This window comes from Ranitomeya imitator, chromosome 5 (genome assembly GCF_032444005.1).
Source record: "Ranitomeya imitator isolate aRanImi1 chromosome 5, aRanImi1.pri, whole genome shotgun sequence".
In the NCBI taxonomy this organism is placed as follows: domain Eukaryota; kingdom Metazoa; phylum Chordata; class Amphibia; order Anura; family Dendrobatidae; genus Ranitomeya; species Ranitomeya imitator.
In genome coordinates, this window is record NC_091286.1 from 136,808,102 (window position 1) to 136,825,699 (window position 17,598).

The 17,598-nt window shown below is 46.7% G+C and overlaps 1 protein-coding gene across 1 annotated transcript in view; it reads left to right on the top strand.

The window, feature by feature from the left end:
- The window catches only part of MYCT1 (MYC target 1), a 110,599-nt gene extending 93,271 nt beyond the window's left edge, over positions 1 to 17,328 (top strand). Inside the window, exon 2 of the mRNA XM_069769178.1 lies at positions 15,324 to 17,328. Coding sequence (XP_069625279.1) covers positions 15,324 to 15,853 — 530 coding nt within the window. The 3' untranslated portion in view covers positions 15,854 to 17,328. The remainder of the gene's footprint in view (positions 1 to 15,323) is intronic.
- Positions 17,329 to 17,598: the final 270 nt, after the last annotated feature.

Below are 17,598 nucleotides of genomic sequence, written 5' to 3' on the forward strand. Positions count from 1 at the left end.
CTGGCTCAACAACATTAACCCAATGGGCAGTGAGGGAAAGGTATCGCCCCTGTCCATGTTTACTGGTCCACGCATCGGTGGTGAGGTGGACCTTGCTACTGACGGCGTTCAGTAGCGCGTGTTTTATGTGTCCCTTCACATGCTTGTGCAGGGCAGGGACAGCTTGCCTGCTGAAGTAAAAGCGGCTGGGCACCTTGTACTGTGGGACTGCCAATGCCATCAAGTAACGGAAGCTGTCAGTCTCCACCAGCCTGAATGAGAGCATTTCCAGTGACAGAAGTTTGGCAATGCCTGCATTCAGAGCCTGTGCTTGGGGGTGGTTGGCCGAGAATGCCCACCTTTTCTCCCATGCCTGTACTACCGATTTAGCCCGCTAGGGGAATCTCTTCCTCAGAGCTGCTCCCACTACCTTCCTGTTCCTCACGCCACGATGGGTCAAGGACCTCATCATCTCCACTACCCTCTGCCACCAACTGCTCCTCCTGGGTAGTCTCGGCAGCACAGTACGCACCAGAAAGCGGCACCTGAGTTTCATCATCAGATGCGTACTGTGCTGTGGTCACCAGAGGCACTGGCCCACCCGCCTCTTCAGAGTCAGAGAGACAAAGCTGTTGGGCATAACTGCACACTGCCTCTTCTTCCATTTCTCCAATGCTGCTTGGCTGGCCCCCTGTTTCCAAGCCAAGAGATTCAGAAAACAGAAGTAGAGACGGCTCCTGTCCTGGGCTCTCTGACTGCCTGGCCAATTTGGCAAGTGGTGAAGAGACAGATGGCTGCTCTTCAGTGGTCTGTGCCTGAGAGGATGTGGCACTAATTGAAGTCAATGCCGATGCGTTAGCTGCCATCCATCCAACAACGGCTTCAATTTGATCTTCACGCAGCAGCGGTGCACGGCGCTCTCCGACAAAGCTGCGCATGAAGGACTGTTCCCTGCTGAAACTGAGTGATGATGAGTCACCGGTGCCCGCAGCAGGCACAGAATCACCACGTCCTCTCCCTGCTCCGCGCCCACGTGCCTTACTCCCTGCCCTCTTCATCTTGGTTGACAGATAAAGATAAGCAGAAAAGTACTAAGGCCTTAGTGTGCTTATTCCTGAAATGCTCCTCCTAACAGGTGTAAGAAACACTAATTTTGTAAAGTGTGGACTAGACTTTATTATTGATAAAATGTGGCCTACACAAGTGTTAAGTGGTGTTTGGTGAACTTTACTTTTTTTTTCTGCAGATCGGGCTACAGAGCGAGTTTAACTCACACGGGGACCGTGCAGACAGCCGTAAACGGCGCTGCAAGGCCAAAAACACTCGTCTAGGTTATCCTATGTAGTGTTTTTCCACAATTTAGCTGGAGACGGGTGGAAAGACACTAATAGGAAATTTTAGAAAAAATTTGCAGCAGGCTGCACTATTTGCAAAAAAGGACAAGTTATTTTACGGTATGAGGCAGTGACGCACCCTGAGCTGAATACAACCGGCTGTGGCTGCACACAGACTACAGGGCGAGCTGCGCTCACACGGAGACCGTGCAGACAGCCATAAACGGCGCTGCAAGGCCCAAAAACCCTCCTCTAGGTTATCCTATGTAGTGTTTTTCCACAATTTAGCTGGAGACGGGTGGAAAGACACTAATAGGAAATTTTAGAAAAAATTTGCAGCAGGCTGCACTATTTGCAAAAAAGGAAAAGTTATTTAACGGTATGAGGCAGTGACGCACCCTGAGCTGAATACAACCGGCTGTGGCTGCACACAGACTACAGAGTGAGCTGCACACACACACACACAGAGAGACCTTGCAGAACGCTGTTAAAACAGCGCTGCAAGGCAAGAGCAAGGTGTACACACAGCGTTTGCTAAATTAGCCTGGGAAAAGCGCAATGAAGCAATTCGCTATCTCAACTGGCCCTCAGTTAGAACACAGCGTCCTGTCCCTAACTGAAATCACAGCAGAGTGAGCGCAAAATGGTGGCAGCGTTTTTTATAGTGCATCGTGACATCATTTCAGCAGCCAATCACAGCCTTGCCAGTAGTTACATGCCCACCATGCTAAACAGGATGTGCCCACACTTCCATTCATTCCTCATTGGCTGCTGCGTGCAGTTTTGAATTCTGGGAACTTCCGATTCCGGTATCCGATACGCGGGAAATATCGGAATTCGGTATCGGAATTCCGATACCGCAAATATCGGCCGATACCCGATACTTGCGGTACTGGAATGCTCAACACTACTAGTCACCTGACTTGGGGTGAAGTGCACATAGTGTAATGGTAGTGCCTCTATCTGCCCCTGCATTCTTGGTGCCTGTGGGTTTATTTTCCTAGTACTGGGCAGCATGTATGATGTTCCCTTCTCATCTTCATCAGAGGAATACCTTTGGTAGCGTGTGCTGGGGTCATACACTGGCTGATTTGGGACTTAGAAATTGCCTTTTTGTGTGAGGATGTCTCCCCCTTGCTGAAGCATAGGCTTATAGTTCTATGTTGGTGTGAATGTAGGCAGCTCTGACTGGTGCTGAAGTTGTACATTATCAGCAGATGGTGATGTCAGTCCTTCCCCCTCTGCACCTAGGGCTGAGCTGTCTGCTGCCTGATGTGTCTGGGGGTTGCCTGTTATGAACAGGTAATTCAGAACCACAATGGACCTTGAAGTTCAGAGCACACAAAGTGACCTGACAATTACCAAAAACATAGGACGAGCTCTGAGACGTGGGAACTCTGCTGACCGCAATCCCTAATCCTATCCAACCACACTAAAGGTAGCCGTGGAGCGCTCCTGACCAGACCTATGCGCCTCGAGCACAGCCTGAGAAACTAGCTAGCCCTAAGAAAGAAAAATAAGCCTACATTGCCTCAGAGAAATACCCCAAAGGAAAAGGCAGCCCCCCACATATAATGACTGTGAGTTGAGATGAAAATACAAACGCAGAGATGAAATAGATTTAGCAAAGTGAGGCCCAACTTACTGAACAGACCGAAGATAGGAAAGATTGCTTTGCGGTCAACACAAAACCCTACAAACAACCACACAGAGGGGGCAAAAAGACCCTCCGCACCGACTAACGGTACGGAGGTGCTCCCTCTGCGTCCCAGAGCTTCCAGCAAGCAAGAAAAACCAATATAGCAAGCTGGACAGAAAAAAATAGCAAACAAAAATAACACAAGCAAAACTTAGCTTATGCAGGACAGACAGGCCACAGGAACGATCCAGGAGGAAGCAAGACCAATACTAGAACATTGACTGGAGGCCAGGATCAAAGCACTAGGTGGAGTTAAATAGAGCAGCACCTAACGACTTAACCTCATCACCTGAGGAAGGAAACTCAGAAGCCGCAGTACCACTCTCATCCACCAAAGGAAGCTCATAGACAGAACCAGCCGAAGTACCACTCACGACCACAGGAGGGAGCTTGGCCACAGAATTCACAACAGTACCCCCCCTTGAGGAGGGGTCACCGAACCCTCACCAGAGCCCCCAGGCCGACCAAGATGAGCCACATGAAAGGCACGAACCAGATCGGCAGCATGGACATCAGAGGCAAAGACCCAGGAATTATCTTCCTGACCATAACCTTTCCACTTAACCAGATACTGGAGTTTCCGTCTCGAAACACGAGAATCCAAAATCTTCTCCACTATATACTCCAACTCCCCTTCAACCAAAACCGGAGCAGGAGGATCAATAGATGGAACCACAGGTGCCACGTATCTCCGCAACAATGACCTATGGAACACGTTATGGATGGAAAAAGAAGCTGGAAGAGTCAAACGAAAAGACACAGGATTAAGAACCTCAGAAATCCTATATGGACCAATGTAACGAGGCTTAAACTTAGGAGAGGAAACCTTCATAGGAATATAACGAGATGACAACCAAACCAAATCCCCAACACGAAGTCGGGGACCCACACAGCGCCTGCGGTTAGCGAAACGTTGAGCCTTCTCCTGGGACAAAGTCAAATTGTCCACTACATGAGTCCAAATCTGCTGCAACCTACCCACCACAGTATCCACACCAGGACAGTCCGAAGACTCAACCTGCCCTGAAGAGAAACGAGGGTGGAACCCAGAATTGCAGAAAAACGGCGAAACCAAAGTAGCCGAGCTGGCCCGATTATTAAGGGCGAACTCAGCCAAAAGCAAAAAGGACACCCAATCATCCTGATCAGCAGAAACAAAACATCTCAGATATGTTTCCAAGGTCTGATTGGTTCGTTCAGTCTGGCCATTTGTCTGAGGATGGAAAGCCGAGGAAAAAGACAAATCAATGCCCATCCTAGCACAAAAGGCTCGCCAAAACCTCGAAACAAACTGGGAACCTCTGTCAGAAACGATGTTCTCTGGAATGCCATGTAAACGAACCACATGTTGGAAAAACAATGGCACCAAATCAGAGGAGGAAGGCAATTTAGACAAGGACACCAAATGGACCATCTTAGAGAAGCGATCACAAACCACCCAAATGACCGACATTCTTTGAGAGACGGGGAGATCAGAAATAAAATCCATAGAGATATGTGTCCAAGGCCTCTTCGGGACTGGCAAGGGCAAAAGCAACCCACTGGCACGAGAACAGCAGGGCTTAGCCCGAGCACAAATCCCACAGGACTGCACAAAAGAACGCACATCCCGCGACAGAGACGGCCACCAAAAGGATCTAGCCACCAAATCTCTGGTACCAAAGATTCCAGGATGACCAGCCAACACCGAACAATGAACCTCAGAGATAACTTTATTCGTCCACCTATCAGGGACAAACAGTTTCTCCGCTGGGCAACGGTCAGGTCTATTAGCCTGAAATTTTTGCAGCACCCGCCGCAAATCAGGGGAGATGGCAGACAAAACCACCCCCTCTTTGAGAATACCCGCCGGCTCAGGCAAACCCGGAGAATCGGGCACAAAACTCCTAGACAGGGCATCCGCCTTCACATTTTTTGAGCCCGGAAGGTACGAAACCACAAAGTCAAAACGGGAGAAAAACAGCGACCAACGAGCCTGTCTAGGATTCAACCGTTTGGCAGACTCGAGATAAGTCAAGTTCTTGTGATCAGTCAAGACCACCACGCGATGCTTAGCTCCTTCAAGCCAATGACGCCACTCCTCGAATGCCCACTTCATGGCTAGCAACTCTCGATTGCCAACATCATAATTTCGCTCAGCAGGCGAAAACTTCCTGGAAAAGAAGGCGCACGGTTTCATCACCGAGCAATCAGAACTTCTCTCCGACAAAACAGCCCCTGCTCCAATTTCAGAAGCATCAACCTCGACCTGGAACGGAAGCGAAACATCTGGTTGGCACAACACAGGGGCAGAAGAAAAACGACGCTTCAACTCCTGAAAAGCTTCCACAGCAGCAGAAGACCAATTGACCACATTAGCACCCTTCTTGGTTAAATCAGTCAATGGTTTAGCAATACTAGAAAAATTATTGATGAAGCGACGATAAAAATTAGCAAAGCCCAGGAACTTCTGCAGACTCTTCAGAGATGTTGGCTGAGTCCAATCATAAATGGCCTGAACTTTAACAGGGTCCATCTCGATAGTAGAAGGAGAAAAAATGAACCCCAAAAATGAAACCTTCTGAACACCAAAGAGACACTTTGACCCCTTCACAAACAAAGAATTAGCACGCAGGACCTGGAACACCATTCTGACCTGCTTCACATGAGACTCCCAATCATCCAAGAAGACCAAAATATCATCCAAGTATACAATCAGGAATTTATCCAGGTACTCTCGGAAGATGTCATGCATAAAGGACTGAAACACTAATGGAGCATTAGAAAGCCTGAATGGCATAACCAGGTACTCAAAATAGCCTTCAGGCGTATTAAATGCTGTTTTCCATTCATCGCCCCGTTTAATACGCACAAGATTATATGCACCACGAAGATCTATCTTGGTCAACCAACTAGCCCCCTTAATCCGAGCAAACAAATCAGACAGCAGCGGCAAGGGGTACTGAAATTTGACCGTAATTTTATTTAGAAGGTGGTAATCAATACAAGGTCTCAGCGAACCATCCTTCTTGGCCACAAAAAAGAACCCCGCTCCCAATGGCGTCGATGACGGGCGAATATGACCCTTCTCCAAAGACTCCTTCACGTAACTCCGCATAGCGGCGTGCTCAGGTACAGATAAATTAAACAGTCGACCCTTAGGTAACTTACTACCAGGAATCAAATCGATAGCACAATCACAATCCCTATGCGGAGGTAGGGCATTGGACTTGGGCTCATCGAATACATCCCGGTAATCAGACAAGAACTCTGGGACCTCAGAAGGGGTGGATGATGAGATAGACAGAAATGGAACATCACCATGTACCCCCTGACAACCCCAGCTGGACACAGACATTGATTTCCAATCTAATACTGGGTTATGGACTTGTAGCCATGGCAACCCCAACACGACCACATCATGCAGATTATGCAACACCAGAAAGCGAATATCCTCCTGGTGCGCAGGAGCCATGCACATGGTCAGCTGGGTCCAATACTGAGGCTTATTCTTGGCCAAAGGCGTAGCATCAATTCCTCTCAATGGAATAGGACACTGCAAGGGCTCCAAGACAAACCCACAGCGCCTAGCAAACTCCAAGTCCATCAAATTCAGGGCAGCCCCTGAATCCACAAATGCCATGACAGAATAGGAAGACAAAGAGCAGATCAAAGTAACGGACAAAAAAAATTTCGACTGTACCGTACCAATGGTGGCAGACCTAGCGAACCGCTTAGTGCGCTTAGGACAATCGGAGATAGCATGAGTGGAATCCCCACAGTAGAAACACAGCCCATTCTGACGTCTGTGTTCTTGCCTTTCAGCTCTGGTCAAAGTCCTATCACACTGCATAGGCTCAGGTTTATGCTCAGATAATACCACCAAATGGTGCACAGATTTACGCTCACGCAAGCGTCGACCGATCTGAATGGCCAAAGACATAGACTCATTCAGACCAGCAGGCATAGGAAATCCCACCATGACATCCTTAAGGGCTTCAGAGAGACCCTTTCTGAAAATAGCTGCCAGCGCACATTCATTCCATTGAGTGAGCACGGACCACTTTCTAAACTTCTGACAATAAATCTCTATCTCATCCTGACCCTGACACAGAGCCAGCAAATTTTTCTCTGCCTGATCCACTGAATTAGGTTCATCGTACAGCAATCCGAGCGCCAGAAAAAATGCATCAATATTACATAATGCAGGATCTCCTGGCGCAAGGGAAAATGCCCAGTCTTGAGGGTCGCCACGTAATAAAGAAATAATGATCTTAACTTGTTGAACTGGGTCACCAGAGGAGCGGGGTTTCAAAGCCAGAAATAGTTTACAATTATTTTTAAAATTCAAAAACTCCAGAAAATAACTCAGGAATAGGAATTTTAGGTTCTAACATAGGATTCTGAACCACTAAATCTTGAATATTCTGTACATTTATAGCGAGATTATCCATCAAAGAGAACATACCCTGAATGTCCATGTCCACACCTGTGTTTTGAACCACCCTGATGTAAAGGGGAAAAGAAAGACAGAACACAGTGCAAAGAAAAAAAAATGGTCTCAGAACTTCTCTTTTCCCTCTATTGAGAAGCATTAGTACTTTGGGCCTCCAGTACTGTTATGAACAGGTAATTCAGAACCACAATGGACCTTGAAGTTCAGAGCACACAAAGTGACCTGACAATTACCAAAAACATAGGACGAGCTCTGAGACGTGGGAACTCTGCTGACTGCAATCCCTAATCCTATCCAACCACACTAAAGGTAGCCGTGGAGCGCTCCTGACCAGACCTATGCGCCTCGAGCACAGCCTCAGAAACTAGCTAGCCCTAAGAAAGAAAAATAAGCCTACCTTGCCTCAGAGAAATACCCCAAAGGAAAAGGCAGCCCCCCACATATAATGACTGTGAGTTGAGATGAAAATACAAACGCAGAGATGAAATAGATTTAGCAAAGTGAGGCCCAACTTACTGAACAGACCGAAGATAGGAAAGATTGCTTTGCGGTCAACACAAAACCCTACAAACAACCACGCAGAGGGGGCAAAAAGACCCTCCGCACCGACTAACGGTACGGAGGTGCTCCCTCTGCGTCCCAGAGCTTCCAGCAAGCAAGAAAAACCAATATAGCAAGCTGGACAGAAAAAAATAGCAAACAAAAATAACACAAGCAAAACTTAGCTTATGCAGGATAGACAGGCCACAGGAACGATCCAGGAGGAAGCAAGACCAATACTAGAACATTGACTGGAGGCCAGGATCAAAGCACTAGGTGGAGTTAAATAGAGCAGCACCTAACGACTTAACCTCATCACCTGAGGAAGGAAACTCAGAAGCCGCAGTACCACTCTCATCCACCAAAGGAAGCTCATAGACAGAACCAGCCGAAGTACCACTCACGACCACAGGAGGGAGCTTGGCCACAGAATTCACAACAGTTGCCTACTGCATTGTGTGTAGGGGGATTTTCACCTTCTTCCCCCGATATCATAACTGGCAATGGCTGGACTGTGCCAGGGACATAGAAGGGGTGCCTTGTGCTGTAAGCACTGGATACAGAGACACCACATTGTTTGAATTGGGCGTTGGCCCAGCCGGCAACAAAGAAGAAGAAGAAGAGTGTGAAACAGGAGGAGAAATATTGGTCAGGGAAGGAGGAAGAGAGGTGTAAGGTGCGCAGTAGGCAGGAGAAGGAGGAGATGAAGAAGAAGAAGAAGGAGGAGTTGATGAAAGGTGTATAGGAGGAGGTGAGGAATGAGAAAAAGGAACAGAAGGAGGAGAAGATGGGAGGTGTGGAGGAGGCAGAAGAGGAGGAGAAGAGAGGTGTGGAGATGGATGTGGAGAAGGAAGAGCAGGAGGAGATAGGTGTGGTGGGGGAGTAAAGAAGGAAGAGAGAAGGAGGCAAGAAAAAGGGTGAGTGAAGAAGGAGGAAAAAGGTGTGGAGAAGAAGAAGGAGGAGGAGGAAAGAGATGTGGAGAAGGAGGAGAGGAAAGGAGAGAGAGTGAAGAAGGAGGAAAGAGGTGTGGAGAAAGGAGGTGTGGAGGAGAGATAGAGAGAGAGAGAGAGAGAGAGAAGAAAAAAGTGTGGAGAAAGAGGAGAGGAAAGGAGAGTGAGAGAGAAGGAGTGATAGAGAAAGAGGAGGATAGAGAAGAGAATTCCTCCCCCTGTGCAGTCTGAGAGGGCATGGTTGGAACAATGATGCCCTCTCCCTTTAGGGAGGGATGGGGTGTGCCACATACTGCACAAAAAACTCCCTATACCATGGATTCTGTTGAGAGCAGGCTGCACATGTCTAATATCTCCTGTCTTATACACATAAAAATCATTTCCTGGTTTGCTCACATATCCTTCTGTACCACCTACACGATGTAAGCTCTGCTGCTACTTTATACCATGTATTAGTGTTCAGCAATTTAACATCAGCTAACTTCCCTTATTTTCCTTTCCACGTCATGGCATTCTGCAGCTTGAAGTCTGCCATTCTTATGAATTTCACATACTTTATACCTTTTAAAATTATTCAAATGCTTAAAGGGCCACTGTCACCCCCTCCAGCCGTTATAAACTAAAAAAAACTCCTTGCGCATCAGTAATGCTGCATTCTAACATGGTGGCTCTTTTAGTTACATTTCAAAATCGGTGCGCGGGCATTGCGGCCAGCCACCTTTGGAATCCCCGCACTGTGTTATGCATTATGCACATTAATGGGCACACGGCAGGGCTCGGAAGGGAAGGCGCGCCATTTGACTTTTTGAATGGAAAATTAGCTCCAATTGTTTGCGGATACCATGTCGCGTTTGGAGAGCCCCTGTGTGCCTAAACATTGGAGCTCCCCCACAAGTGACCCCATTTTAGAAACTAGACCCCCCAAGGAACTTATCTAGATGCATATTGAGCACTTTAAACCCCAAGGTGCTTCACAGAAGTTTATAACGCAGAGCCATGAAAATAAAAAATAATTTTTCTTTCCTCAAAAATTATTTAGCCTGGAATTTCCTATTTTGCCAAGGGTATTAGGAGAAATTGTACCCCAAATGTTGTTGTCCAGTTTGTCCTGAGTATGGTGATACCCCATATGTGGGGGTAAACCACTGTTTGTGCGCACGGCAGGGCTCGGAAGGGAAGGCACGCCATTTGGCTTTTTAAATGGAAAATTAGCTCCAATCATTAGCGGACACCATGTCGCGTTTGGAGAGCCCCTGTGTGCCTAAACATTGCAGATCCCCCACAAGTGACCCCATTTTGGAAACTAGACCCCAAAGGAACTAATCTAGATGTGTGGTTATCACTTTGAACCCCCAAGTGCTTCACAGAAGTTTATAACGCAGAACCATGAAAAAAAAAAAAATTCTTTTCTCAAAAATGATTTTTTTAGCCCGCAATTTTTTATTTTCCCACGGGTAACAGGAGAAATTTGACCCCAAAAGTTGTTGTCCAGTTTCTCCTGAGTAAGCTGATACCCCATATGTGGGGGTAAACCACTGTTTGGGCACACGTCGGGGTTTGGAAGGGAAGTAGTGATGTTTTGAAATGCAGACTTTCATGGAATGCTCTGCGGGCATCATTGCGTTTGCAGAGCCCCTGATGTGCCTAAACAGTAGAAACTCCCCACAAGTGACCCCATTTTGGAAACTAGACCCCCAAAGGAACTTATCTAGATGTGTGGTGAGCACTTTGAACCCCCAAGTGCTTCACAGAAGTTTATAACGCAGAGCAGTGAAAATAATAAATACGTTTTCTTTCCTCAAAAATAATTTTTTATCCCAGAATTTTTTAATTTTCCCAAGGGTAACAGGAGAAATTTGACCCCAATATTTGTTGTCCAGTTTCTTCTGAGTACGGTTATACCCCATATGTGGGGGTAAGCCACTGTTTGGGCACATGCCGGGGCTTGGAAGTGAAGTAGTGACGTTTTGAAATGCAGACTTTGATGGAATGCTCTGTGGGCGTCATGTTGTGTTTGCAGAGACCCTTATGTGGCTAAACAGTAGAAACCCCCCACAAGTGACCCCATTTTAGAAACTGGACCCCGAAAGGAACTTATGTAGATGTGTGGTGAGCACTTTGAACCCCCAAGTGCTTCACAGAAGTTTATAACGCAGAGCCGTGAAAATAATGAATACGTTTTCTTTCCTCAAAAATAATATTTTAGCCCAGAATTTTTTATTTTCCCAAGGGTTACAGGAGAAATTGGACCCCAAAAGTTCTTGTCCAGTTTCTCCTGAGTACACTGATACCCCATGTGTGGGGGTAAACCACTGTTTGGGCACACGTCGGGGCTCAGAAGGGATGTAGTGACTTTTGAAATGCAGACTTTGATGGAATGGTCTGCGGGCGTCACGTTGCGTTTGCAGAGCCCCTGGTGTGCCTAAACAGTAGAAACCCCCCACAAGTGACCCCATTTTGGAAACTAGACCCCCCAAGGAACTTATCTAGATATGTGGTGAGTACTTTGAACCCCCAAGTGCTTCACAGACATTTACAACGCAGAGCCGTGAAAATAAAAAATCATTTTTCTTTCCTCAAAAATGATGTTTTAGCAAGCAATTTTTTATTTTCACAAGGGTAACAGGAGAAATTGGACCCCAATAATTGTTGCGCAGTTTGTCCTGAGTACACTGATACCCCATATGTGGGGGTAAACCACTGTTTGGGCACACGTCGGGGCTCGGAAGTGAGGGAGCAACATTTCACTTTTTGAATACAAGATTGGCTGGAATCAATGGTGGCGCCATGTTGCGTTTGGAGACCTCTGATGTGCCTAAACAGTGGAAACCAGTCAATTCTACCTCCAACACTAACCCCAACACACCCCTAACCCTAATCCCAACTGTAGCCATAACCCTAATCACAACCCTAACCACAACCCTAATTCCAACCCTAACCCTAAGGCTATGTGCCCACGTTGCGGATTCGTGTGAGATTTTTCCGCACCATTTTTGAAAAATCCGTGGGTAAAAGGCACTGCGTTTTACCTGTGGATTTACCGCGGATTTCCAGTGTTTTTTGTGCGGATTTCACCTGCGGATTCTTATTGAGGAAGAGGTGTAAAACGCTGTGGAATCCGCACAAAGAATTGACATGCTGCGGAAAATACAACGCAGCGTTTCCGCGCTGTATTTTCCGCACCATGAGCACAGCGGATTTGGTTTTCCATAGGTTTACTTGGTACTGTAAACCTGATGGAACTCTGCTGCGAATCCACAGCAGCCAATCCGCTGTGGATCCGCAGCCAAATCCGCACCGTGTGCACATAGCCTAATTCTAAAGGTATGTGCACACACTGCGGAAAATGCTGCGGATCCGCAGCAGTTTCCCATGAGTTTACAGTTCAATGTAAACCTATGGGAAACAAAAATCACTTTACACATGCTGCAGAAAAACTGCACGGAAACGCAGGGGTTTACATTCCGCAGCATGTCACTTCTTTCTGTGGATTCCGCAGCGGTTTTACAACTGCTCCAATAGAAAACCGCAGTTATAAAACCGCCGTGAAATGCGCAGAAAAACCGTGGTAAATCCGCGATAAATCCGCAGCGGTTTAGCACTGCGGATTTATCAAATCCGCTGCGGAGAAATCCGCAGAGGACCAGAATACGTGTGCACATACCCTAACCCTAACCCTAACCCTAGTTCTAATCCCAACCTTAGTGGAAAAAAAAAAAATATTTATTTTATTATTGTCCCTACCTATGGGGGTGACAAAGGGGGGGGGGGTCATTTAGTATTTTTTTTATTTTGATCACTGTGAGGTTTTATCACAGTGATCAAAATTCACATTGGAACGAATCCGGCCGGCAGATTCGGCTGGTGCACTGCGCATGCGCCCGCCATATTGGAAGATGGCGGGTCCCAGGAAAGAAGACGGACGGACCCCCGGAGGCTCGGTAAGTATGATGGGGTGGGGGGGAACACAGGGGGGGTGGATCGGAGCATGGGGAGGTGGATCGGAACACGGGGGGGTGGATTGGAGCACGGGGGGGGTGGATTGGAGCACGGGGGGTGGATCGCAGTGCGGGGGGTGGATCGGAGTGCGGAGGGGTGGATCGGAGTGCAGGGGCGTGGATCGGAGTGCGGGGGGTTGGATTGGAGCACGGGGGGTGGGATTGGAGCACGGGGGGAGCGGACAGGAGGACGGGGGAGCGGAGCACAGGACGGAGGGGAGCGGACCACAGATCGGAGGGCTGGGGGGGCGATCGGTGGGGGCACATCAGTGTCAGTGTTTCCAGCCATGGCCGATGATATTTCAGCATCGGCCATGGCTGGATTGTAATATTTCACCAGTTTTTTTAGGTGAAATATTACAAATCGCTCTGATTGGCAGTTTCACTTTCAACAGCCAATCAAAGCGATCGTAGCCACGGGTGGGGGGGGTGAAGCCACCCCCCCTGGGCTAAACTACCACTCCCCCTGTCCCTGCAGATCGGGTGAAATGGGAGTAACCCTTTCACCCAATCTGCAGGGACGCGATCTTTCTGTGACACAGCATATGCGTCACAGGTCGGATTGGCACCGGCTTTCATGACGCATACGCTGTGTCACAGGTCGGGAAGGGGTTAAAATTAACCCTTTCACGACATGCGCATGCCGTGAATCCCCCTTTGATGTGGGCTCCGGCGGTGAGCTCGCATCAAAGTCGCGACATGTCAGCTGTTTTGTACAGCTGACATGTGCGCGCAATAGCGGCGGGTGAAATCGCTATTCACCCGCCGCTATTAACCTGTTTAATGCCGCTGTCAAACACAGACAGCGGCATTTAAAGGGACACTGTCACCTGAATTTGGAGGGAACAATCTTCAGCCATGGAGGCGGGGTTTTTGGGTGTTTCATTCACCCTTTCCTTATCCGCTGGCTGCATGCTGGCTGCAATATTGGATTGAAGTTCATTCTCTGTCCTCCATAGTACACGCCTGCGCAAGGCAAGTTTGCACTGTGCAGGCATGTACTACGGAGGACAGAGAATGAACTTCAATCCAATATTGTAGCCAGCATGCAGCCAGCGGGTAAGGAAAGGGTGAATCAAACACCCAAAAACCCCGCCTCCATGGCTGAAGATTGTTCCCTCCAAATTCAGGTGACAGTGTCCCTTTAACTACCGCATCCGGCCGGGCGGCCGGAAATGACGTCATCGCCGACCCCCGTCACATGATCGGGGGTCGGCGATGCATCAGGAAGGTAACCATAGAGGTCCTTGAGACCTCTATCGTTACTGATGCAGGCCTGCTGTGGTCGGCGCTCACAGCACACCTGCATTTCAGCTACATAGCAGCGATCTGATGATCGCTGTTATGTAGCTGAGCCGATCAAGTGGTGCCAGCTTCTAGCCTCCCATGGAGGCTATTGAAGCATGGCACAAGTAAAAAAAATGTTATTAAAAATATGAAAAAAATATAAAAAATATAAAAGTTTAAATCACCCCCCTTTCGCCCCATCCTAAATAAAACAATAAAAAAAAATCAAACATACACATATTTGGTATCGCCGCGTTCAGAATCGCCCGATCTATCAACTAAAAAAAAGCATATATTAGGTATATACTCACCCTCGGACGCGCCCTGCTTCTTTCCGGCAGCCTTCCTTCCTTCGAATCAGCCCTTCCAGGACCTTCGGTGACGTCGCGGCTTGTGATTGGTCGCGCGAGCGGTCACATGGGCGGCCGTGCGACCAATCACAAGCCGCGACGTCACCGCGACGTCACCGCAAGGTCCTGGAAGGGCTGATTCGAAGGAAGGAAGGTTCCCGGTTAGTAGCAGGGCGCGTCAGAGGGTAAGTATAGCGATATTTTTTATTTTAATTCTCTATTTTACACTTAAATATGGATCCCAGGGCCTGAAGGAGAGTTTATGCTCCTTCAGACCCTGGGAACCATTGGAAACCCAATGCACTGCATTGGGTTTCGAGTTTCGGCCGACCCCGACCCCGACTTTTTTATAGGATCGGCCGATTTCACTCGACCCGACTTTTGAAAAAGTCGGGTTTCGTGAAACCCAACCCGATCCTATAAAAGTAAAGGTCGCTCAACCCTACTCATCATCATTTCTGAAGAATTAATTTACTCCAGCAGTCCAGCCCACCTACATGTTCATCCAACTGGATCCATTTTTTTTTCTATATGTCAACATTTAAAATGATTATATATTTATTTAGGTCAAATCATTAAATTGTTTATATAACTGAACTCTGCATTTTCCTCTTGATCATATTCTGCCGACAGGTCACCTGACAATATCTTCAAATCGTCTAAATAACTAAACAAGGAAATAGGATAATAACTTATTTTCCTTTATATTACTTGCATTTAGTTGGGAATAATATTATTTTATATTTTGCAGGTGGAGTAATACTATCCTTTACAGTCTCCATTGCGATTGGATTGATAATTGGAGGTATAATATGGATTCTACTCACTTGCTTGTCCCGCCGTCGTGCCAGTGCAGCTATTTCCCCAAGAATGACCAGCTTATCAAGTCGGCGTCCTAGAACTTCCTCTCAAAATCATGCGCTGAATAGATCTGGATTTTATCGCAACAGTAGCTGTGAACGTCGGAGCAATCTCAGCCTAGCCAGCCTAACTTTTCAACGGCAAACTTCACAAGAACAGCCGGATCCATTTGCAAGAAAACCTAGCTTCAGAGCATCCACCTTTCATCCATTTTTACAATCTCCTCCTCTTGCTGTTGAAGCTGATAGTCAACTTGTTACTCTACCTCGTGCCAACAGCACATCACCAACAATTAACACTACTAACAACTTTAGCCGTCCTGACTTCCATTGGTCTAGTAACAGCTTACGTCTTGGTCAGTCAACTCACACACCACCTCCAGCCTATGAAAGCATCATTAAAGCATTTCCGGACCCTTGAAAATTGTTGGCTTAAACAATAACAGTAAATTAATCCCTTAAGGTGTCACTAAAACTTTAAAAGATTTGTTTATATACTGTGGCCTCTAAAATATTTTGTAGAAGGATGGGTGATCCAGCAATTTGAATTTTAAATGATCTGGTCATCTCTATTGTCAGGCAAATCATTCGTCCCAATCCACAGGCAGCACGAATTTCTTGGATCTTAGATAAAGCCAAGAACCCATCGAAACGTATGTCAGGGCCGAGAGTCCCTTTGTACAGTCCAGGGATAGAATAAATGAGGGGCAGTCAGTAATCTTGATGGCAGTCTTGGTGTTTAAGTGAGGACCTCTGCACTCAGAACACAAATGCAGTGCACGGATGCACGGAGAGCCGAGAGTTCACATGTGGAATGCTGACAGCATCATATCCATGAATTAGAAAATTAACAACGCTGCTTATGCAGCATCCAGTGCATGCTAGAACATACAGAGTGTAGACACAATACTCCTGTAACAAATCCTATGTATGTCCTTTTATTGAGCTCTATGGAGTATATAGCATCCACCCATTATTGAAATTCTACTGCAACTGTTTGCCTATTTCAAAAAAGAGAACACAATGGGTTGTCTGACCACAATACAACCTTTATTTGTGAGGGCATTGATTATACTTATATTATCCAGCTCTTAACATCCACTTATTATGGTATAATAATGGCTGACATTCATTATAAGAGCCCCACATTGTAGTCATTTGAATTTAATAAGGGAACTTGACTATTGTTTTATTAGATAACATATAAAAAACCCTGTGTACTGCACAATGGGACTTTGCTTGATCAGAGTCATGTGATGAATTAAAAAATAATTGCGGCGTAATTGTGATCCATTTTACACTCACTGGGTGTGTGGTATTTAAATTCAACCACTTACACATAAAAATATATCTATTTTAAATTTAATTTGTAATGCTGGTGATTTTGATTTAATGACTACAGCATGAATCTCAGCTTAGCCACACAATTGTAGCTAGGTATGGAATTTTCGGAAATGATCCAGCGTTTCAGGGAAAATTTACTTAGTTGATCTGGCTGGGACCATAGGCAAAGACCATACTACTCCAGCTCCATCCCGTGATGGCTTTTCCCAGCACTACTAGAGATGATTGACAGGTCTCTCCTTATGTACACATAAGGAAGAGATCTGGTAATCACCTGCAGCAGCGCTAGGAAGTGTCATGTCTCACGACTTGAGAAATCATTTAATATTTGCATTGCTTGTGTTCGTTCCTTCTTTGTAGGCAGAAGTTTGCCTTTCCCTGTATTTTGTCCCAACTCTCTCACTGTAGTCTTGTGATGTATGTTTGTTCACGCCCTTATTCTCCATTTTGTTATCATTCCTCCATCTGTATGCATCCTACTACATGTCCTCTGTTGAATATTCCTTTTTACCTGCTACTTTCATCATAATACAAGAATTTCAGTTAAAGCAACTCTCTTTTCCTGGAGTCTTCTTACATGAGATCGTGGCTGAGTTAAGCTGTCTGATTAATCGGTATGAACGTGAGTACAGGTGAATACGGAAGCGCCTAAAAAGAAGGGTCTATCCAGGCACCACTACGTTCTACATATCCATGAGTCAGAATAGTAAAAAGGAATAGCCTGCCTTCGGAGACAGTAACTCAAGGTCTGTGCTGAACCTCAGTGGAAAAGGACATTTCCCAGATAGATAGTAACCCAGTTCCCAGCCAGACCCCAGCGTG